The 25,646-nt window shown below is 29.0% G+C and overlaps 1 protein-coding gene across 3 annotated transcripts; it reads right to left on the bottom strand.

Annotated features, from left to right (window-relative positions):
• Nucleotides 1–485: 485 nt before the first annotated feature.
• Nucleotides 486–12,660, bottom strand: LOC117921149 (phosphatidylinositol transfer protein 3-like). 3 transcript variants are annotated; one of them, XM_034838954.1, is made up of 7 exons: nt 12,445–12,660; nt 8,941–9,101; nt 5,921–6,097; nt 5,412–5,510; nt 5,090–5,332; nt 683–1,078; nt 486–624 (listed from the first exon to the last, which is right to left on the bottom strand). In XM_034838954.1, the coding sequence occupies exons 2-6, from the start codon at nt 9,007–9,009 to the stop codon at nt 713–715; spliced, it is 954 nt and encodes a 317-aa protein (XP_034694845.1). In that variant the 5' UTR covers nt 9,010–9,101; nt 12,445–12,660; the 3' UTR covers nt 486–624; nt 683–712. The 3 variants fall into 3 exon arrangements, with proteins under 3 accessions (XP_034694845.1, XP_034694844.1, XP_034694846.1); XM_034838953.1 differs by having other exon boundaries at nt 486–1,078; XM_034838955.1 differs by having other exon boundaries at nt 486–1,078; nt 8,941–9,039.
• Nucleotides 12,661–25,646: the final 12,986 nt, after the last annotated feature.

The raw sequence follows: 25,646 nt of genomic DNA, 5'->3' as shown, positions 1-25,646 counted from the left end.
GTCATGTTTTTTTGTTGCCAAATGCATTTTCCAAATCTTTATTCTAAATAACATAAAACTATTCTTGAAAACAATTACCAAAGCAACCCTTATATTTTATTTTTGCTTTGAATTTGACTTGTTTGAAAAACATCTCCAACTTGTACAAAAGACACCTCTCAGTATATGAAAATTCCCCAATATTATAACTATGTTTGGTTCGAAAAGTTTGAAAGAAAATATGAGAGAAAGAAAATAAAGAAGAAAAAAAAATGAAAAAAATATAAAAAAATAGATTTAAAATCAATAAATTACTTTTATATATTACTTTAAACCTTTTTCACTTATTACCTCTTCTGTATAAATACTAGATAATTTAAAAATATGTAAATTTTTTAATGATTTTAATTATATTTGACTTTTTTTTTCATATTTTTCATAATAAAATTAAATATGAGAAAATGATTTTCCTTAACATTTTTTCTTACTTTCCCTAAACCAAACATGACCTAAAATTTCAGTACTTAATTTTCAGTTTTATCAAAAACCCCATTAGTATCAGATATCAGGGGTTAAAAGAACAGTATATATATTGATACAATCGTGTATAAATGTTAACAAATGACAGCCAAGTCCACCTTCAACCTAGAAGACAAACTTTTGAACAAAATGTTGTGTTCATGCTACTACAATGCGACTCAATCTGAAACAAGACTTATCATTCCCCAGAAACTCACCCTTTCTGCATCTCTTTGGGCATGTCTGCTTCAATTTTGGGAACATCTTTGCAGCTAACTGGTGGGTTTTCGTGGCTGGATGCAATGCCGCCTCCATCAGAGGCCTCAGAGGCCACGAAAGATGGCTGGAAGTGTAGGGATGAGCACCCAGAATCGATCAAATTGGCCATCTTATTGTCATCCTCCATCATCTGTTTTGCATATGTCTCGTAGTTGAACCCGGTTGAGTTTCTTCCACCAAATGAAGATTCTAATGTGTCCATGTCAAAGAGCTCTTCCATTTTCTTCTGGCTTACAGCATCGTTGGAGTAGACGAACTTCACTTTTTGGTATGTCTTGGTCTCAAGGAAGGGTCTCACCATCTGCAAAACCAAGAGCTTCTTAGGTTCTTGAGACAGTAATCGTAGTGAAGAACCAATAATACAAAACATCCATCAAAAATAGCTTAGACGCTATATTTGGTTCCGGTAATGTACTAAAGAGAGGATAAAAAAAAGCTCTCACCATCTGCAAAACCAAGAGCTTCTTAAGTTCTTGAGACAAGTAATTGTACTGAAGAACCGACAAAATAACTTAAACGCTATATTTGGTTCCGGCAATGTATTAAAGAAAGGAAAAAAAGATTAAGGAAAATGATTTTTTCATGTCTATTTTAAGTATGGAAAGATAAGAAACAACACAAAATATAATTAAAATTAGTTAAACTTCTATATTTTCAAATTATTTAATTTTTATATAGAAGAGTTAAAATAAGTGAAATAAATTTGAAGTAATATAAAGAAATCATTTACTGACTTTAATTTTATTTTTTATTTTCCTTGTACTTTTCCTTTTTATTTTCTTTCCGTCACATTGTCCCTCAATTTTTCTACAAACCATACATACTTAAAAGTGCAGATAGATTAAATGATGAAATGGTACGAAGGCAAAATGGTGAATCTAGTTCAAAAATGGAAAATAGTTTTCATTTTTGCTTCTAAGCAGACTTCTTGTTTTAGTCGATGAATCTCTACCATAAAAACAAGTAAAGAAACTACCAAATTCCCTAAGGGTATGTTTGTTTCTAGGAAAGTACAAAGGAAAGGGGAAAATGCTAAGGAAAATTGTTTTCTCATGTTTGGTTTCATTATGAAAAATATGAAAGAAGATAAAAGATAACTAAAATAATTTTATATATTTTAAAACTATTTAATCTTTATAATGCAGGAAAATAAGTGAAACAAGTTTGAAAAAGCATATAAAAATAATTTATTGAATTTAAATCTATTTTTTAATTTTCCTTCATTTTTTCTTTATTTCTTTGTTTCTTTATTTCTATTTTCTTTCCATCGCATTTTCTCTCAAATTTTCTGAGAATTAAACATAGCTTAAAGAATTTAAGAATATACTAATTTATCATAGCTAAACTTGCCAAGGATGATGGATTTATAGATCAGAGCCCAATGCATCATTTCCTAAATGCAATTCAAAGTGGAGGTTGTTCTAGCTAAGAACATTTTAGAAGGGACAAATAACACCTTCATCCCCAAAAAAATGTCAATTATAACAAGCCCTAAACATGAAAAAATGAAAAATCAAGAGAGGTTCCCATGATATTCTCCCTTTCATAGGATAGATCCTCACACTACCTTCATATTCCTGATGTTGAAACTATGGTACCTAAGACACAAAGTTGCTTCCTATGCAAAGACTAAAATTCCTACATTAGGCCTAACTTGGGCCATATGTATGAACGTAATAATTTCTTTGCCACTATTAAGAAGCCAATTATCGACCATAATATTTGAAATCCATAACTAGAGATCTTGCTCTAGAGCCAATATAATGATAAATTATTCCAAAATTGAAAAGATGGTAATAATTCAATTATAAATATACCTTCTAAAAGTAATAGGTCACTTTGTATCTAAATTGCATTGATATCTGCTCACCATCCCAACAACAAAACAAATGCCCGGTCTAGTTCATAGTATGGCATATAAGGCTACCCATTGTAAAGGCATAGGGGTAGTCTTCATGCAATCTTTCTCCTTAGATATCTTAGGAGATTGAACATGAGAATGGGACGCTCCATGTTTGAGGTTAGAAGACCCTTCTTGGAGTCTTGCATCACATGCTTGACCATAAACTTGTCAATATAGGTGACTTGAGACAAAGCAATTTTTCTATTCTAGTCGATCTACAGTAACACCACAAGGTCGTAGAATTTTCAAGTTCTAATACAATTTCTAATATTTTCTAAATTGGCTTGGTATTCAACACATGCTCCCATATTTTCAAAACCTCTATATGATCCATGATGCCAATAGTTTTTCACTTGGTAGTTAGTCCATTGAAGCCTACTCCTACACAAACAATCCTCACGTTTGATAGCATCAAGTGGTTCAAAACTATTGCCTAAAAATGATTGAGCAAATAATACACTTGCAAGCCTACCAAAAAGAAAAGTGTCAAGCTATGTAGATAATATTTTCTAGCCTATTAGTAAAATTAACAATAAAAAAGATATAATGAAAGTAAAAAGCAAATAATAAAAATAAAAAAGTAAAACCAAACACCCAAACTAATTATCATTTTCCATAGATCACTAATTAATTAAATTTAATTCTAGCATTCATTATAACCTTCTTTGTTTTATTGGATCACTTCATCAATTTACTTAGTAGATAGATCCATGGAATGTTTGTTCATTAAAAAATGCATGAAATAGAACAAATAGGTTCTCATTTTAGCTTTAGCTTTACTACTTTTTAAAGAAGGTTTATTACTACTAATTAATCATAAGTAAGCTAATTTTATGCTTTTTACTAAATAGAAGACAATCTATAACTGCATTCCAACTTTATTGGGTGGGTTCCCTAATTCCGAACCATTTTAGCCCTTTTCCAAAAAAGGGTTCTTAGTAGTCTAACTTGAGGAATAGATATCTCCACTACGAGCCACAATTACATAGTTTTTTAAGAAAAAGAAAATATAGTGCTTGCCTATGTATTAAAGGGTAAGAAGTCACTTGGCAACTTAAATTTTAATGCATGTGTAAATATGTCTAAATTGGCAAGACAGATGATTTATTGCACCCTTGTAAAGGTATTATCCTATTCAACAAAACTCAAGTAATAATTTGCAAGTTTTTATCGTAACTAAATTGTATTGAATGTGTATACTCTAAGGAAATAAAGCAAACAAGATACAAAGATATCATTTAGGAAGTGTCAATCACTAGTACAAAGCACAAATTTTTATTGAAAATAACAGTATCTTAATTTGTCTTTTAAACAAGTTCTTGGCTGCACCATGTGCTTGCAATGACAACTTAACATATTGGTAACAACTAATGAGCAAAATCTTGTATAAGAAAGTTAACTACTAATGAATTGATGACAAAAGGCCACGAATTGTAGCATTCCATTGGCAACGTCATCATAAGAACATACAAATCCTAAAACTCATTGAGTTGGGTTGCATGGAAAGAATGAATTGCACATTTTCTTTTAGGGGAATGTGACAATGCTTATACTCGTGTATAGAAATCTAAAAGCCATGATTAGTGTGTAGACTTAAACAGTATTTGGTAAATCAATTTAATGACTAAATAACTTAATTTAAGTCATTAAGTAGATTAAGCATGTTTGATAAAATAACTTAATATTACAACTTAAAATTACTTTTAACTTTAAGTATTAAGTCAAAATAGCTAACCTATTCTTAATATCAAATCTTTTATCTCATTTGCCCACACTAGTGAGAATATATTTTTAGAATCATGATTCCATATTCATGACTCATTTTCTATAATAAATATTTTATGGTTATCTTATGAATTTACAATACTTTAAATATAGATGTTTTACAAATAAAATTATTTCTTAAAATTAATAAATATGAGTTAAAATCAACAAGGATAAATATTAGTTAAAAATAATAAGGGCAAATATGTCAATTTGATGATTTAAAATAAGTTTTAAGTTACTTTACGAAACAACCTTAGTACTTGAAATAAAAAATAAGTAATAAGTTTTAAGTTAACAACTTAAGAATAATTGAACTTAAAGTCAACTTAAGTCATTAAGTATTAAGTTTTACCAAAACACCCAATTAGTCACTTAAAAAAAATAACATGCGAAATGCTTCAACAGATTCCAAAATGCAAATTGCGTATGATAGTGAATGATAGAAACCATCTTGGGGGTACTTTTCATCCTCGCCCATATGATATCCATATAAAAATATCAATTATGCTATTCCCATTTATAGGTAGCAACAAAGTAAGGGCAATGGTTTCTTTAGGCAATCAAGCATCAACAGCAAGAGGAAACCAGAAATAAAGTTCAAGAGGAGTAGATTATGTAAAGGGTGGTTGTATTATATCATACCGTCCCAAATGACTCAAATATTTTTGGTGGATTATAAAGGATTGTAAGGCCCAATCTCTCCGGATAATGATCCTGCAATATATTAGCTGTTTCTCGGGTTACCCTCATTGATATGCTTGACATGGTCCATCCCTGAAAATCTATTAGCCACACCATCTCCTCCTGATCTGGATTTAAATTCATTAAGGCATTCTCGATACAGTAAACCAAGTACTTGATCTGCGCTTTTGTTGAATTTGTATTCTGAAACAGAAAAATGTCATAACACCATGCCAAAACAGAAATAAATACAATAAATAGTAATAATTGCTATTATATGTACCTGGAAACCAGGTCTCATAACAAGAACAGTCCTTCCCTGCTTGTCATGGTAATTAGCCCTGTAAATTTTTCCTGTCTCAGCTTCCTGAGCGATATCTTCCTAAAAGGACAAAAAAGAGATAATGCAATGAGCACAATAGGTGTAACTTCTATAATCATCATAATCGAGCAATGATGCCTTGGAAACACTGCCACAAACTGTGTGGCACACTTCACTGTCTAGTGGGTAATGGACCTCCAAAACCGAGAAACACAAGAAAAAATGCACACAATTTTATGTAAAGGGTGCCTCTTTAAGCCATTTGAGACCCAAACAACCACCTCCGGCAACTTGCTACAATCACAATGTTTTCCTTTCTTGAGATCATGGAAAGGCGCCCAATATAAGATGAGCAGATTGTACGTTGTTCCATAACAACAACTTATTTCTTTCTTTCATCCTCAAGTAATTGTGCAATTGTGTGTTCAAGACAAATAAATATAATCACTGGAAAAGCATAAAATGCTTACCCATCGGATCTTCTCTGGCTTGTGTTCCATCCTCCATTTTATGGTATCTTTCAGCATCTTGGTTGCCTTCTTTGTATTCCAGTTTCTTGCTCTCAGATACCTTGATATAATATCATCTGAACATGGGACTGGAACCTTACTGGTGGCAGGACCTATTAGCTTCCTAATTTCATTGATCTGAAGATAAAGACCATAATTAGTTCACCAACTAACAATTTCTCCAACAGATATGTTTATGTTACAATTCCTCAAAAACCTTTTAATAGTAAATGAATTTATTTTAGTAAAAGTCTAAAGGTGTGTTTGATACATAGGAATAGGAATGTAAATAGGATAGGAATGAGGGCGAATCATAATACCATGTAGAAGAGAGGAATCAAAATCCTCAGGAGAATGGAATTGGTTTCAAACAATGAATTTTTTATTCTTATTTTCATTCTAAAAAACAATCCAAACACATTTACGAACGGAAATGGAACTGATTTCCTGTTCCCATTCTCTATTCCAACATTCCAAACACGGCTTAAATTCTAATTTGTTAGCATTATAAGAAATGATTCAAATAAGGCTACTAAACTTCACTTTGAGCAGTCTGGAAATGAAAACTAGAAACACACTGGAAATGGCATAGAAGTCCGCAAACACATGAAACCTTTTAGAAAAATTTAGAACAGACCAACTTTGATGAGAAGGTGCTCTCTTTCTAAATGATGATTAGCCCTCATTTTTAAATGAAAGAATAAAGTATTAAAGGTGCTCTAGCAATGTGAAATACAGGGATAACTTATTTACTAATAAACTGCATGCTTAGGGTGCGTTTGGTACGTAGGAACAGAAGTGGAAAGAGGAATTAAAATAAAGATAAATCACAATACCATATAAAAGAGAGTATCAAAATCTTGGTAAGGGTGGGATTTGGTTTCCATGAGAATGATGTCTTGATTCTCATTCCTATTTTAATAAGTGACCCAAACATAGTAATGAATGGGAAATGGATGGATTTCCTACTCCCATTTTCTATTCCAATGTTCCAAGCATGCCCCTATTGCATTCAAAGTTTCGTTCATTCTTATTAGTGTGTGCTGGTAGATTCTAAATAATTTTGTATTTATTTCTTTGGTAAAATATGATATATGTGAGAGATTATAGTATAATAGATGGTAGGTGAATAAGATCCCTATTTATAGAAGAGATTTTAGGGGAATCTAATCGGTTAATAGGATGTACATATTGTATTCTAATACAATTTTTAAGGAAAGAAGAATTCATTTCAATATTGTGGATAGCCTCATTGGACAAGATTATAATGCAGATCATATTGTAGAAATTGGAAAGGTTCCCCCCTAACTGGTGTGCATGCAGGATGGGGTTGCGGCTGTCCCTAGTAAACTCTATACTAGAACTCAAGTATATGTCGATCCATGATTTTTTTTTTTTTCTTTTTACAAATATCAGGTTTCATTAGGGGAAAAAAAGTGTTTTCTAGGATTTTCTTCACTTGTATCACGTGGTTTAGTAGCTTTCTAATTCTTGTTCTTTTTTGGTTATGTTTGGTTCTTGGAAAGTACTAAGGAAAGAAAAAAATACTAAGGAAAATGATTTTCTTATGTTTCGTTGTGCTAAGGAAAATACCAAAGAAAATCAAATATAATTTAAATTAGTTACAAACTTGTGCATTTTCAAATTATTTTATCTTTATATTGAAGAGTTAAAATAAGTGAAATGACTTTAAAGTAGCATATAAAAATAATTTTTTATTTTAAATCTATTTTTTATTTTCCTTTTATTTTCTTTGCCCTACATTTTCCCTCAAATTTTTTGGGAACCAAACATAGCCTTACTTCTTTTTCATGAACAATGTTCCCATCTTAGCACCATGATTGCATTGCTTTAAGAAAACGCATGCCCCTAGGGAACGCTCTACCAAGGTTCAAGCATGTATTTCTCCATGAATTTTTTTTCTCCTTTTCCAAATATCGGGGTTCATTAGGAAAAAAAGGTGCTTTCTTGGATTTTCTTCTTCACATGTATCATGTGGTTTAGTGGATTTCTATTTCTTGTTCTTTACTTCTCCTTCATGTGCAGGATATTCCTCAGTTACATCTCCCCTTTATAGCACCTTCAGTGGACTGGTTCTACTTGAAAATTTTATTGTATTCATTTAGCTGATTTTATTGAAATCTACCAAGGCTAATGTAGCAGTTTCATAGTCACCAAATCTCTACCCTCTTAATCATAAGAAACATTTAAACTTTCTGATGTATTCCAAAAAGAAAAGTAAAATAGGAAAAAAAAAAAAAAAAAGTTTCTGATTATATATTTCTTTCTTGTCTAGGTTCTCTAGAAGACGGGGGTGATAGCAGTTTGACATAGAGAAATTCAAATCAACAACATAGCTTATTTGGAATAACCATGTCTTAGAAAAATAGCAGCACACAACCCTTGGCATGGACACGGTGCATGCAACCTCTGAGAATCATGTTTCAAGTTCCTAACTCCAAGTACTCTAAATGTGTGATAGTTATTATGCATAAAAGAGGATAAAAAATCAGAGACAATTATTAAATTTGTTCATGAGGATGGGATAATCCATCATCCCTTCTTCTGCTTACCAAACATTTGAGAAACATGTTTCAAGTTCCGAACTCCTAGTACTCTAAATGTGTGATAATTATGATGCATAGAAGAGCACCAAAAATTGGAGACAATTATTAAATTTCTTTATGAGGATAGGATAATCCATCCTCCCTTCTTCTGCTTACCAAACATTTGGACAATTGTGAATCCAAGCAAGAGCCAACAATTATGATGGTTACATGCATGTATTGAACTAGGTCCATCGTGCGCTACTAAGGCCTAACTTATATGAAACAATATAAAGTTATTCTTTATGCAGATTACATGAAGGCAACATGTTTTGCCTTCCTCTATCTTGATTTGTTATTCAATGAGACCTATGGTTCAATTTTTAGAGTGAAGAGAAAATGACAATACTTCATTAAGATTATAATCAAATATACCTTAGCTTCCTGCTCTTCAGGTGACAAAGTTTTCTCTCCTGCACTTCCCCGCACTTTTTTTGAAGACATCTTTTCATTTGCTGATGAAACTAGAGCAGGCTGACATGATTTTAGAGACACAACAACCAGGAATTAACTGGATATTTCAAAGAAACTAGGGTCTGCAAACAAGCAAACAAAAATACCATAATCTAATCGATAGATGTTAGGAAATGAAACGAAACAAACAAATTCATACTATATTTTTTAAGAAACTGTGGGAATTCTTACAGAAGAACAAAGGATGAGAAATGCTTCAAAAACATGAAGTATATTCAAAAGAGAAACAAAAGTTTTTGCAGTAGAAAGCCTTTAATTTCATATCCCTAATGAGTCAATTGAAGCTCCTATAAAAGGGCACCGATTCCCATATGAAGATGTGATATCCTCCAAAACCAATGGTCCTATCCCTGTGACCCTTTATAACAATTAGTCACCTGCAAGAAAATTGTTGTTAAATCCCCTCCACCAGCAAATTGGTGATATCCACCTCACTTGCAACTTGACCCTCAAGTAAAGCAAGTACTTCCACTTCAATAGCTAGCTCAAGCCCACCCCTCTTCTAAAAAAACTTGAGTTATCTGAACTGTTATGATCCCAAATAAGTCCTTCAGCGCCCAACTGACTTGGATTGCCCAAGAAAAATTCTTTGAAATCGAGTTTCAGAAGACTAATAATAGGAAGCTGGGAGGGGGGTGGTGACCAAACTTCTAGAGCCACAAGATAAAATAAACTTGCTTTTCTCCAAGTTAATTTTAAGGACTGAAACTGCCTTCAAACACAGAAGAACCCATCTAAGGTGTAATAACTTCTTACAATCAACCTTACGAAACAGTGGAGAATCATATGAGATGCTTGAACAGGAGAGTGTTTGTGAGCTTGTGCATTGGTTTGATTCTTTGAATAAACTTAGACTGGGACTCATATCCTTGAGAAGTATCCACATTTATGCTGCAATAAGCTTATAACCCCAAATGCAGGAAAGTCTTAAAATGGATAACGTCATTATCTCATTGTGGCTCATTCTTTAAATCAGTTACAGATCATCTACAGCTAGTAAAGGTATTTGAATGAAAGAAGGAAACAAACATTGTATATTGTGATCAATGCGAGCATTATAATCTACCTAAGAATACCAAGGAAGAATGTGGGGAATTAATCCAGAGCTTTTGACCACCATGCAACCTTAGCGTTGTCTGTCTTAAGAGACCAATAGCCCATACTGCCTCTTCTTCTTATCCACCTATAAGTATAAGTAGTCTAAGAGAACGAGCAAGTCAAACAGTATATGGTTCACTAGAATAAGTTCCATTTACTTCTTCAAACACAAAATATGGTCTTGCAACCTTTCCTTTTCTCACTTTTTTTCCTTCATACTCCACAATCTAATCATTGATTTAGGATCCTCCAGTTACCTTATGGCATGTCATCGCTTTTCGCTCCTTGTTCTGCTTGTTTTGCTAAGGATAAAGTTAAAATTGCAGATAGTTCTTTAACTTCTATTACTAATAAAAGCAGCATCAAGTTTTCCCTTTTAGTTCTTACAATTTGCAATTTTCGTTCCTAATTTTGTTATGAACTTGCTCTCAGTCACAACTGTTACAAAGTACTCCAATTATAATACTATTTAGTTTCCAGCTTGTTTTGTATTTTGGGGTTTGAGGATTGGAAATGTGATCAGATGTGGCCATGAAGATCATGTACTTTATACTGGGATGCACTAGACAACTTTGATGCTAAGATTCATCTCTTAGATAGGACCAGTAACCCTGCTAGTGATATGATTTAGGAGGGCAGCATCATTGTTTAGACGATCCTTCTACTTTGCCGACTTTAGTTCTTTTATTTTCAGAATTAATAAATGTACTTCCATTTCTAACTTTGTTGTGAACCTAGCGAAGGAGCCAAAAATTATAGATTTTCATAGCCATATGGAGGTAATCAAAATACTTCTTTTGATCTTGTTCATGCTAAAGTATGGGAACATCCCCCAGGGACTCCTTCTCTGGGATGTTGCTGTTTCATAATACTAGTGAATGATTAATCTTATGCTACCAGGACTTGCCTTTTGAAACATAAAGGTGATGTGTAAGTTGTCTTAATAAGTTTTAATACCATATTTATCGCTCATTTCAGTATCAAGATTAGGGTTGTCAAGTCTTATTACATCTATTAAGGCAGACTCCGTCAAGCAGGCACAGTTATCATTCTCCAACTATGGTGTACTCCATCAGCAATCAAGTGCTAGACAAAACAAAGTAGCAGAGATGAGAACTCAACATATCCTTAAGGCTATGAAGTTCCTTTTGTATAGTCTAGTGTATGTTGTTTCTTACAAATGGCTTCTATCTCAAATCGTAAATTTCCCAATTCTTGTCTCTTTCAAGTCCAATCAACCATCTTTTTTCATCACAAGTATGAACTGCAGTAATTTGTTTTTCTATTCATCATTCTAATTACATAAAATCGAACCTAAGGCCTTAACATGTCCATGCATGAGACACTTTTCCGCACAAAAAAATAATGTTGTTATCATCGTTCCCGTAGATGAATCACCTCTTTTCATCATCCTCCTTTTTTCTCTATTCAAATGACTCTTCTTCAAGGGGAATGGTATCTAGGGAAAGGAATAAAAACCCAATTCAAGAAGGCATATCAGAAACAATAGCTCATGCTTCAGACAAGAATCACTGAGTATTCAAGGTGGATGAATGCTAATCATTTTCCTCCACCTTTTCTTGATGTTCCTTGTTCTGAATTTAATCAATAAATGGACAATCAACAATAGAAAACCAGGCCTGCTAGTCCTAAAGTACAAGGCTGCACTTTGCACTCCAGAATTGGACACAATACTGAACCCCAAATTTTAGAAAGGGTAATTGTAGATTTCCTCAAAATGCTCTTAATTATGTAAAAAGAGAAAAAAAAAAAAAAAATATATATATATATATATATACATGGCATGTCATTGGGTTTAGGATAGGCAATTCTAGAATCATTGAATCATTTTCATGACAGAAGCAATTTGGAGAATCATTTCGGATAATTTATCATTTTCCATATGTGAATGGAGTACTTTCAATTCAATTCCCAATTCTCAGATGCATAAAGCAACCAAACAATGAAACAGAAACTGGGTTTTCCCATTCCAATTCCTATGCCAATTCCCAGGTCCCACATCTCCATGCAACCAAACACAGCCCAATCCTAAATGGGTGCTATTAAAAAAATCTGACAATATTGTAAAAGAGAAAGCTAAAAAAATAAAAATAAAAATAAAAATCCGTTTGGTTCGCCAGAAAACACGGGAAAATAAAAAAGACGGCCTGGAAACCCAGAAGTGGTTGAGTTGTTGGGTACAGAAGTTATCTTTTTCCATTTTTTTCTCAGATTTTCTTGGCAAGCAAACAGAGAAAGAGGAAAAATAAACCATGGAGAAGAAAGAAAACTGGCCAAGAAGCTTACCTTTATGCAGAAAGACAACCATATGAACGGAAGAATCCTTCAAATGGGTATCATTTGAATCAAATCCATGGCTATATTTATTTTTATTATGCATAAAATTAAAAAAAAAAAATTAACGGACGAATATTCGGATTTTGGGATATGCATATGCAGATATGATTATCTTTTGACTGTCAGTGAGGATTAGTCCAAACATGTCCTTAAAGACATCAATTGAAACGATCCTTCTTTCATACGGTCCAAATCATACAACCCTCTTTTGCATTATTGTCCAACTAGCTTTTAAGTATATATTAAATTTTTGGAAAATTCTCGAAATCTCAGTCTCTCTCTCTCTCTCTCTCTCTCTTTTTTTTTTTTTTTTTTTTCTGACAGCTCATTTTTATTTTTTATTTTCATGATGGAGTAGAAGTAAAAAATGTTCTCTCTCTTTGTTTTTTTCGTCACAACTCATTTTCTAATTTTTTTTTTTTTTTTTTAATGATGGAGTAGAAGTTGTTTCATGTAGAAGTTTTATTTTAACTTATAGAAGTTCTTTAACGTCTGATACAAGTTTTCATAATATCTGTTAGAATTATTTATTTATTATATTAGAATTATTTTTTTGAGAAGAAAGTTTTTTTTATTTTCTTTCAATTTATTTAAACTCTAATTGTGTCATATTTATTTTTCATGTGTTCATAATAAGAAATCCTAATTTTCTTTTTTATTTTTTTCTCTTTGAATCTTTTACATTTCACAATATCAATATTACCCCTTGAAAAATGTGACTTTAGTTTCAATTTTGGTTTTTAACTAAAGTAAAATATAGAAATATTGTTGAATCAAATATTATCGAGAACAATTAATCCCCATTTTAGTTTACTCTGAGTTTAGTCTTTATTTTGGAAAATGAAGGAATGACATTTATTTTGTACTTTGATCTTCTTGTATCAAATTTGTGAGTGTATTGTTAAAAAATCAAGTAAATAACATTTCACAAATTATAGTTTAATAAACCAAAATAGAGATACAAATATCATTTTATGCCATTCTAATAAAGAACACTTTATGTAAATTGTTTATAATGTTGAAACAGTTCGATAACACTTTGTCACTTAGTATTAATATTGACAACTTATATCTTATATTGCATCTCTCTCTCTCTAATTGTTTGTATAAATGATGGGAAATCTCATAAATTTAGGATCAATAGAGAGATGGACTAATAGCATTTTTATATCATGTTAAGTGACATTCCATTAAGAGTTACAAATGAACACTTTCTTTTGAATTACATGAATCCACATTTTTCAATGTCATGTAGTAATTTACGGTATATAAAAACTTTAAAGTAGGTAATGACTTTGATCATTACACCTTATACACAATTTATTAAGTCTACGACTTTGATCATGATATCCTGTATTTCCATATATCTTATACATTTAATCTTCTCACATATATTAGATAATATGGAAAATGTGAATTCATTATGTTCATGGCCAGGTCATGAATCCTTAAGATATAAGGATTAATTACATGTGATCATGAGGGCCAATGTGATTGTTTCATCCTTTTGGGTCATGTTGAATTCTCAAAAATAAAATGGAGTTAATCTTTTTTTTTTCTTCAATTTTCGTTAAGGATGTTAATGGAATGGGGTTTTTCAAACATTCTCTTGTCCTACCCCTCATAGAATAAAGATAAACCGGTTATGGATAAGTTTAATTTTTGGTTTTTTTTTTTAATAAAATCTTGATTTTGGTGTATGTATAAACATATAAAATAAATAAATCTACCTCTCAAGAAAAAATTATAAAAATTTATGATACTTTTATTAGTAAATTATATTTATTTTTAATATAATTATTTAAAAAAAAACTAAATTGAAAAATAACTTTTTAAAAAATAAAATGGGGCAAATATGAGAAATTTTATATCTACTCCACCATTTTTATTTATTTATTTATTGGGATGAGAATGAGAATAGAGTTAAATAACAAGGGTGAGATAGGGGTTGTTCCATTTGTATTTTTATTTTTATTTTTCTGGAAAGGAGATGAGAATAGACTTAAATGAAATGGATACCAAATTAGCTTAATCCGCTATTTGAAAATTGGAAAGTTTAAAGGGAGTGCATGTTAGAGAGAAAATAAAAATAAAAATGAAATGAAAGAGAAAACGAAGAAAAATAAATAATAAATTCAAAGTAAATAATAATTTTATTATATGTTCGTTAATTTTATTTTATTTTTTATTAAAAATATAAGAATTTGAAAATGTATAATTTTTTAAATAATTTTTATTATATTTAATTATTATTTGTACTTTTAATTGAAAAATCTTCTCCTTTAATAATAATAATAATAATAAGATGGGCCAAAGATACTTAGCTTTTTGGGTCCCATTGGACCCCATTTTGGGAAATTTATGATGTTGGGCGATCATGGGTCCCACGGCATCAATTCTTGACATGATTTATAAATACAACTGAAAACAACATGGAATGATCTAGTTTGTTTTAGGATGATAATAATGTTTGTATATATTCATGTTAACTCATAATTCCTTTATTAAACAAATTATATTCGATTTGAAATATTTAATTTAACTTGTCTTATTGATATGATTATTGATTTAATTCACATATAATTCATTTATTTGTGTAATTGTAGGCTAACAAAAAAATCAAATAACACAACTTTTATTACTAAATTATAATAATTTTATTCTATTTTTTTATATATGATTTGAAAAATAAATGAATTTATAATTTATATAATTCGAAACCTTGAATTCGATAAAAAAACAAAAGGTTCATATCAAATATCTCGTAAAGATGTTCAGGCAATAAATAATGAAACACATTATTTTATTGATTTTTTATTGATTTAATATAACTCAACAAAATCTAATTCTACATGTTTATCATTAGAGCTACACAAGTTGTGTCATGTCACGTGTATAATAAATAGGTTTGATATATGTCGTTTTCAGATAGAAAAACATTCACATAATTATTAAATGAATCATTATCAATTGACTAAATTTTACGAGTTTTTTTATTATTAATAATCTAAGAATGTACGAGTTAGATGACATCATAAATGATGTGGAAAAACCATAATAGAAAATGGAAAATAACAATGGGGAAGATTTCTTAGATTTAAAAAAAAATATAAAAAAAGGGAATAGAAATCCTTATTATCTTCTTTGTAATAGAGGTCGGTAGAAATACATTAATACTTGACATGAAAATCCATCGTCTCGGTGATACAAAGAAGAGAAAGAAAATAGAGAGATTATAGTTATACCACAAAAGCTTTCATAATAGTCCTTCAGCCCTAAATGCTGTTTGGGCTTAAAAATGGTTAGAAGAACAACCCACTATGTGGGCTTAAAGAACTTTTATGGGCTGAAACCCATATGGGGCTAGCCCAACATTGCTATCCTTGTTTTCTATCCTCTACTCCAAGTCTCCAAAGACCTCAACCCTCCTAAGTCACAAGGATTATTTGTCAATGTAAGAAGAAAACGCACATTTCATTGTGATAATTATTTTCTTTCCAAATTTTGAGGATCGTTTTTAATTGACATTTAGGGGAGGAAAGTTCTTGTGGCAAGAAATTCTATTTGATTTGATATCATATTCAATTTTAAATTAGAACCTTAAATATGTATGAATTTTTTTAATCATTAATAAAATCTAGTTAATTTTTTTTACCCTATTGGTCCCAATTTTGGAAAATTTATGACATTGGATTATTACGAGTCGTAAATGCCAATTCTTGACTTGACTCCTAAATACGACTTGAAAACAATATGAAATAATCTAATTTGGGTTAAGGTTAATGGTATTTGTATTATATTCACGTTAACCTATAGTTCCTTTATCAAATGAGTTATGTTTGATTTGAAATCTTCGATGATTGATATAGAAATCCCTATGTACATATAAAAAAAAGTTGGTGGATTAAATTATCGTTAAATTAATTATCAAAACTGTGACTCTTCAGCTCAACAAATTTGGGTTTGGCCAATGATGATCATACATATCAAACATGTGATATGCAATTTAAAGGATGACGTATGACAAAATCTGAAAGATTATAAAATCAATTTTTAAGAAAAAAAAAATCAAATTAATTACAGTCAAAAGAGAATTAAAAAAGAGTATTATTTTGTTGGCAAAGATAAATTATTAAAATCAATGAGTCAAATTTCTTAAATTGAACGACCAAATCTTGGGGAGCCACCTACAAGTTTGAGAAAGGCACAAAGTACAACACATGTGCTATGCCCTTACTGAATTTCAACCCTAAAAAATATACCAACTTGTCATCCCTTGGACTATGATCCAATTGAATTGAATAAGAGAAAAATATTTTTTTTATAAAGAATGTTATCATAGATGATCATATCTTACTTCTTTTTGTTGCACTTTTGAAATTTATGCATATATTCTCTTCTAAAAAAATATAAAAAAGAGGAAGAGAGTGAAGAGATTATACCATAAAGGTTTTCATAATGGTTAGAGGAAGAACCTCTGCATCCAAAGTTAATCAATCACCCATAAGAACTTCACTTTCACACCTTGATATCAAGCACCCTCAACCCTCAAATAGTGCCCAAAAACCAACCCTTATTTTCCTATTTTGCCCCTATCTGGTTCTTTAGCTCCTTCAAAACAACCTTAGATGGTACCATATATTAGGCTTGAAAAAAGCTTTCATGGGCTGAAATCTAAATGTGGATTGACTTCCCAACACTGCCACCCTTGTTTATGACCCTCTTGTCCAAGAACTCAATCATCAAAGGCACCAAGACTGCTTGGCAAGTCATAAGAAAATGCAAGTTTCATCGCAGTAACTACTCTTTTTTTTCTAAATATTAGTGGTAATCAACAAAAATGAGAGATTAATGAGCATTATTCTAATTGGTTATTCAAGACTTTCCAAATGCTTTTAAACCTTTAACATATTTCTAAATATTGTATTATCTAAGTGCAAATAATACTCTCAATTTAGGATCACATTCATTTTATTCAAACTTCAATCATAAATATTGAGTTCTAAAATGATCTGTTTTACAATTCTTGATGTGGCTAATCACAACAACCCTTTTCCATTGTATGAATAGTGTACATATGTGTATATGTATATGTATAAATCGTAGTTTTTTTAGTTTGACTAAGATTGGAAAACTCACTAGTTAGGATTGCCTAAAGGACACTATAAATATGTGACTTTACATAAGATTTGGAGAGAGAGAGAGTGAAGAAAATGAGCCAAAACTTCGATCACAAATATTGAGTTCTAAAATTATTAATTTTAGGTTATATATATATATATATATATATATCTTTCTATCAATTTAAGAAGATATTATTTTTGTTCAAACTTCAATCACAATTATTGTGTTACATTAAATTATTGGTTGTGACAAATGATAACAACCCCTTTCCATCATATGAATAGAACATATATATAATTTCGGTCTAGATAAATTACTATTTTATAGTTTGATCACTAAGATTGAAAAACTCACTATTTGTATTTAGCTTATAGGACTTAATAAATATGTGGCTTTACATAGGATTTGGAGTATGAGCGAAGGAAATGAGTCAATTTGGTGTTTATTAGTATATATATAATTTTGATCCTAAAATAATAGTTAGATAAAATTATTATAAAAAAAAAAGCATGAGTAAATGTATTATTCATATTTTAAAATTTTTATTTAAAATAATTAATTATAAATTAAGTACCAAAATTATTTCACTCCATGGATCATTGGTTTTTTTTAATCATAACAAACCTTTTCAATCGTACCAAAAATATGACATATAAATGACCTTATTGTTTCGACTTTCAAGCATCATTACACTTTTATTGATACATTGTCTTTATCCCTTTTTCTATGGATGACAATTCTTTTTTGGATTTATTCATCACGAGGCAACCAAACCTTGTTATTGGTGGTGGAAGGAAAATCCAATTGCCAAATAACACATCAATTGTTGAAAAATGTCTTAAATTCCTAATAAGTATTGATTCTCTTTTATTAAGAATATTTTTTATATTTATATATTATTATAATATTATATTTCTTTATAGAATAATGAAAATGATTAGAAATAACTTTCTTAATATTTTAGATTATGAAGAAAAAAAGTTATGGGATGGAAATGAACTTGTAAAAACTATCAAAGGTAAATACGGATGTGAGAAAAAATATAAGACATTTGGTGGAATGAAGAAGCTTGTGGTGTAGATATAAAGAATGGGAAATATGGATGTTTTAGGAACTCAATAATTATATTTATTGTTGTTTTTTATAATATTTTGTATGATATAGTAAAATGATTCTTTCTCATTCGTGGATGTGGACATGGTTGATTGAACCATGAAATGATTAGTTGAACCATGTTAAAACCTCATGTAATTTATGTGAATTATTTTATCTTTATGTTCTTACTAGCGCAACATTGATAGATTTATATTTGAGGGTCTTTTTTAGTTTATAGTGTAGGAAAATAATATCTTACTACAAGAAATCCTATCTGATGTCATATTCAATTTTAATTTTTAATGTGTATAAACAAATTCAATTCATTAATAAAACAATTAAAAAAATAAAATTTAAATCTATTAATAAATTGAATCTAAATGCAATATTATTATATATATTTTTAATTAATGGCCATTTTTATGTGCACATCCTCATTTCAAAAATACAAAGAAGAGGAAGAGAATGAGGAGATCATACCAAAAAGCTTTCATAATGATTGAAGGAAGAACCTTCGCATCCAAAGTTGAAGGAATTACCCATGATAGATTGACTTCAACACCTTGCAGCCCTAAAATAATGCTAAAAAATCATCATTTATTTTCCCCTTTTCCATGACACTTATCTTGTTTTTTCAATCCCTTCAAAATAGCTCTAGACACTACCATATAATAGACTTAAAAAACTTTCATAGGTTGGAACTCGACAAGCCTAATATTGTTGTATCAATGGAAGATTCAATATAAACATGTTAGTTCAAGAGTATAAAGACCCCACATTTTATCCAAATTGTATAGAGTTAATAATTTGATCTCCATGTCATAACATTTTCCTCTCATAATCTAGAATATCTATAAAATTATTCCTAATAACTTTCTTTATTTTATAAGAAAATTTAATATTACAGTAATATATCAATATAAAAAATATTTCATACAATATTCTTTACACCTTGTTTATGACCCTTTAGTCCAAGAGCTCAATCCTCCAAAGGCACCAAGATTGTTTAGCAAGTCATAGGAAAATGCAAGTTTCATTATGATAACTATTCCATTTCTCGAGTAATTTTAAAAAAAAAATATTAGTGTTAACAAACGTGAATGAGAGACTAAAGAACATTATGCTAACTAGTTATTTGAGTTTTTAAAAATGTTTTTAAACCTGTCAAATGTTTCTAAATATGGTATTATGTAAGTGTAAACAATACAGTCAATTTAGGATGAGATTTTTTCTATTCAAATTTCAATCATAAATATTGAGTTATGAAATTATTGATTTTACATTGAATTATTGATTGTGACAAATCACGACAACCTCATTCAATCATATGATTAGCATATATATATATATATATATGTATATATATCAATTTAGGTTGAGATCATGTCTATTCAAGCTTGTGAATTATTGGTTGTGGCAAATCACAACAACCCCTTTCAATCATATGAATAAAATATATTAGAGGCATATATAAATAACTGTTTTTAAATTTGACTAGAATGGAAAAACTCATTATTTAGGGTTAGACTATAAAATTCTATAAATATATGGTTTTACATAAAATTTAGAGAGAGAGAAAGAAAGAGTGAGAGAGTGGAAAAACTCACAATTTAGGGTTAGACTATAAAATTCTATAAATATCTGGCTTTACATAGAATTTGGAGAGAGAGAGAGAGGGCCAACCCCTTTCAATCATATGAATATAATATATCACGTGCATATATAAATAACTGTTTTTAAGTTTCACTAGAATGGAAAAACTCACTATTTAGGGTTAGACTATAAAATTCTATAAATATATGGTTTTACATAGAACTTGAAAAAAGACTAAGAGAGAGAGAGAGAGAGGAAAAACTCACTCTATAGGGTTAGAATATAAAATTTTATAAATATATGGCTTTACATAGAATTTGGAGAGAGAGAGAGAGGGGGATGGGAGGGGAGGAGAACTCACTATTTAGGGTTAGATTATAAAATTCTATAAATATATGGCTTTACATAGAATTTAGAGAGAAAAATACAGAGAGGGAAAGAGAATGAAAAAATGAATCAATTTAATGTTTATTAGTATTGTGAAGAGAATATGATAAAAAATAGCTAATGTGTGAGTGTATTAGGTTTTGGATAAAGAAAAGTTAAAAAATTGGGATTATGTAATTTTAAAGTTTATTAGTAAATTTAATCTCTTTTCCATAAAACAAGAGTAAATATACATATATACTTCATATTTTAACTCATTTTTTAAAAGAGTTATACTTTAAGTACTTGAGTTAATTGACCCCACGAATCAAGTTTGGATTGATTGTTTTTTGTTCTTTAAATTGCAACAATCCCTTTCAATCATACTAATAACTTTACATGAAAAAAGCCTTGTTGTTTCAATCATCACCACACTAAAATTGATGTATCATCCCGTCTCTTTTTCAATGGATGACCATTCTTTTTTGGATCTATTCATCATGAGGCAACCCAACCTTGTTGTTGGGTGGTGGAAGTAAAATCCAATTGCCAAATCACACATCAATTGATTGATAGTGCACAAATTTTGAATTTATATTTTAAGGAAACATCGTTGCAAGAAATCTTATCCCATATCATATTCAATTTTAACCTTTAATGTATATAAATAAATTTTAATCATTAATAAAATTATAAAAAATAAAATAAAATTTAACTCTATTAATAAACGAAATCGAAATACAAAATAATTATTTATATTTGTAATTAATTACCACTTTTGATGTAAACACTAAAGAAACAACATACCCACTAAGGGATACATGCCTAATCTAATGAGGTTGATGGATATTTAATATTAAAGTAATATATCAATATAAAAAAATATTCTTTACAAAAAAAAGAATAGATACTAATTAGATATTTGAAATACTTTATAACAAACATTATTGCCCTTTTTGTGACCCTCTAGTCCAAGAGCTCACCCTTCCAAAAGATACCAAGATTGTCCCGCAAGTAACAAAAAAATGCAAATTTCATTATTGCAGCTATTCTATTTCTCAAGTAATTTTTTTTAAAAAATATTATTATTAACCAACACGAAAGAGAGAACATTATTCTAACTAGTTATTTGAGTTTTTCAAAATGTTTTTAAACCTTTAAAATATTTCTAAATGTGGTATTATTTAAGTGCAAACAGTAATCTTAATTTAGGATGATATTCTTTCTATTCAAACTTCAATCATAAATACTGAGTTATAAAATTATTGATTTTACATTGAATTATTGGTTGTGGCAAGTCACAACAATCTCTTTCAATCATATGATTAACACATATTTATATCAATTTAGAGTGAGATCGTGTCTATTCAAACTTCAATCACAAATATCGGGTTTTAAAAGTTATAAATCTATATTGAATTATTAGTTGTGGCAAGTGGGGCAAGTGTGACAAGTGGGGCAAGTCACAACAATCTCTTTCAATTATATGAATAGAATATATCATATGAATATATGGCTTTACATAAAAATGAATCAATTTAATGTTTATTAGCACGGACTAAATAGAATATGAAAAACAAATAGCTAATAGGTGTATTTTATTTTGGATAAAAAAAAAGAAGAAAAAGTTAAGGCTATATTTAGTTCTTGGAAATAGAGAGGAAAATGAGAAAGAAAGAAAAAATTGAGGGAAAATAAAAAATGGATTTAAAGTTAATAAATTGTTTGTATATATTTTTTCAAATTTATTTACTTATTTTTCTTTATTATATAAAGATTAAATAATTTTAAAATGTATAAATTTATAATTAATTTAAATCATATTTAACTTTCTTTTGTATTTTTTATAATGAAATCAAACATGATAAAATCATTCTCTTATTATATATATATATTTTTAATATTTTTATAGAACCAAACATAGCCAAATGGATTATAGTATATAATTTTGAAGTTTATTGATAAATTTGATCTTTTGTCTGTTAATATTATAGTTCGTATTAACTCATTATTTAAAAGAGTTATACTTTAAGTACTATAATTATTTGACTCCATGGATCAATTTTGGATTTGATTTTTTGTGCTTTAAACTGCAACAATCCCTATCAACCATACCAATAACATAACATGAAAAAACCTTATTGTTTCCAGCATTACTACAATAAAATTGATACATCATCTCATCTATTTTTCAATGGATGACCATTCTTTTTTTGGATTTTTTTCATCATGAGGCAGCTCAACCTTGCTCTGTTGGGTGGTGGAAGTAAAATCCAATTACCAAATCACACATCAATTGATTGATGGTACTCAAAATTTGAATTTCATAAATGATTATTTATATTTGCAATTAACTACCACTTTTGTGGAGGGAAAATCCCCACATTGATGCAAACACTAAAGAAACAAGATGCCAACTAGTGGGTACTTGCCTAATCTAATGAGGTTGATGGATGTTGGAAATTGTGTTTGGGGTTGTGGGGTTCCATTTTGCCTTTGATGTAACATGAGATGCCTTTATATTTTTTTAGCATGGGCTTGTGTGGCTAGGAATTGAGATGGGTTGGCCTTTGTCCTAGGACACTCACTCCCATACATGCTACTCATGTATTGGTTTTTTTAAATTGAGGATCTCTTGAAACACACATGCAAAGTTCAGGTGGCATTTGTCTTCTTGATCGTGCCTTGTTTTTCTACCTTTTAATGATTTTTTTTTAAAAATTATATAAAGATATATCCTTTTATTCAAAATCATTTTTGTGAACATCTTGTTTATATTCATTTTGTGCCAGGATTTGGATTTAATATGATTCGTTGATGTAAATAAAAATGATCCAGATACGAAGAAATAAGATTATAACTAAAATAAAAACAAAAAGAAAAAGACTTATAACGCTCGTGGTTAGTTTTGATTGATAGTTTGAAAAGGAAATTTCCTCGTAAATAGTTTTATTGAACAAATGATTGGGTCAAAAATTACTTTTGGAGATGAGACTTCTTGGCTCGATGAGTACCCACATGAGTTAAATTATTGATTAATTTTTGTAATGTACACAATTTTTTGGACACATTTATTAATTTATTTTTAACTATAAAAAATAAATTAAAATCCCTTATAATGTATAACATAAAAGGAAATAAAAAATATATATAGACTATTCCATTTATGAGTTAACAATCATGCATAGTACTCTTATTCCTTTGTCAAGGTACATAATTTGACAAGCAATCTCTTGATATTTTACCATCCAAAAACTTTTTGACTTTGAAGTAGAGACAAGATGTTGTGGTACCCATCATAGATTACATCATTGCATGCGTTATGGACTAAAGACAGTGATAATGGTATTATTATAAAAATAAAAGATATATATATATATTTTTTTAAGGAAAATTGGGTTTTGACTCTCACATTTATAAAAAAAATATAGAAAAAAATCTTAATTTTTTTAAATCAGTTTTATCTCCACCTATTTAAAAATATTTTAATATATAATTTTTTATAATTTAAGTAATTATTTTTTGAAATGACGATATTATTTGTGATGTTAATAACACCAAATAACAATTCTTTTTTAATGTTATAATTGATTTGAGATTAGTAAAATAAGAAATTCTAAAAATTAAAATACAATTAAAACTAAATAAAAACTTTAATTTTTTTTAGTTTTAATTGTATTTTTAAGATTTAGAATTTTTTATTTTATTTTTTATGTTAATTAACAAAAATTTTATTAAAAAAAATGAGAAGATGAGGGGATTTATATAATTTAGGATATAAAATCATTATTAAATAAAGGATTAGAAAGATTTTATTTATTATTGAAGGATGTTGGAGAATTTTTCTATGGTTATTTGTATCTCATATTATATAATAAAAAATGTATAATATATTTATTTATAAAACATTTTTATCAAATTAAAATAATAAATGAATGTTGGATAATTTTATTTAATATTATCAAGTAAAAATGTATTTAAGAAAATAATTATTTAACTTATGAAAAAGTGTATCTCGATTCATAATCCACTTTTCCCTATTTTTAATAAATATTACTTTTTTACTTTCAAATTTTTGGTAAAAAAATTAATTCTTAAAGCATGCATTTTAATAGTAATAATAATCGAAAGTTTGCCCTCTAATCATTTATCTATTGCATTTTAATTAATTCAATTTTTCTTTTCTTTTTTTAACTTTGACAAAACAAGTCAAGAATTTGATACATTATTTTTCATTTTTTTTTTTCCATCTTTCTCCATTTAACCTAGAATTTGATGTCACTTTTGACCTTTTTTTTTTTTTTAAAAAAATGCTAATTACATACTTTCTCATGAAATCTTTATAATATCTTTTTTTTTCACTCTATTTTTTCATATTTATTAATTACTTATAGACACTTTAAATAAATTTGAAAAGATAAAAAAGTGAATAAAAAAATAAAATTATAACTATTTCATGAAAAAATGTGTAACTAGTATATATATATATATTTGAGGTAAAATGGAGAAAAAGGGGGAAAATGAAAAAATAATGTGTCATTGGTTCACCCATGTCAAGCTAATAACAAATGTACAAAACATGACGAAGGTTCTCGACTTATCTCATTAAAGATTTAAAAAAATTAATTAATTAATTAATTGGGTTGTAGGAGAGAATAGTTTGAAGACTATCTTGGAATTTCTTTCGTTGTTAGTATTAGAGTGCATTCTTTAAAAATTATATATAAAAATCTATTTTTTTTAATAGTGAAAGTGAAAATCATGATATTTTCAAGAAAATAAAATAAAAATTATTTCTATTTGGTTTATACATGCACATAGTATAAACATTTTCTTAACAAAAATTTAATTGTATGGTATTTTCACTAGATTTATTAAAAAAAAAATGAGATTGAAAAGGACTGGTCAAATAGATTGAAGAGGAAGAAAAAGAAAGGATTATTGATCATTAATGAACACGTAAACAAAGGGAA

The sequence above is a fragment of the Vitis riparia genome, chromosome 8, assembly GCF_004353265.1.
Source record: "Vitis riparia cultivar Riparia Gloire de Montpellier isolate 1030 chromosome 8, EGFV_Vit.rip_1.0, whole genome shotgun sequence".
NCBI classification, from domain to species: Eukaryota; Viridiplantae; Streptophyta; class Magnoliopsida; order Vitales; family Vitaceae; genus Vitis; species Vitis riparia.
The sequence above is the reverse complement of the archived record's forward strand: the minus strand, read 5'-3'. Positions and strand labels throughout refer to the sequence as shown.

What these genes read in the sequence shown, in the direction of transcription:
- LOC117921149 (XM_034838953.1), bottom strand. Translation starts at nt 9,009, where the DNA reads ATGTCTTCAAAAAAAGTGCGGGGAAGTGCAGGAGAGAAAACTTTGTCA. An exon ending in CTGAAGAGCAGGAAGCTAAG is followed by an intron (nt 6,098 to 8,940) that starts GTATATTTGATT and finishes CTTTATCTTCAG; the next exon opens with ATCAATGAAATTAGGAAGCT. An exon ending in AGCCAGAGAAGATCCGATGG is followed by an intron (nt 5,511 to 5,920) that starts GTAAGCATTTTA and finishes TTGTCCTTTTAG; the next exon opens with GAAGATATCGCTCAGGAAGC.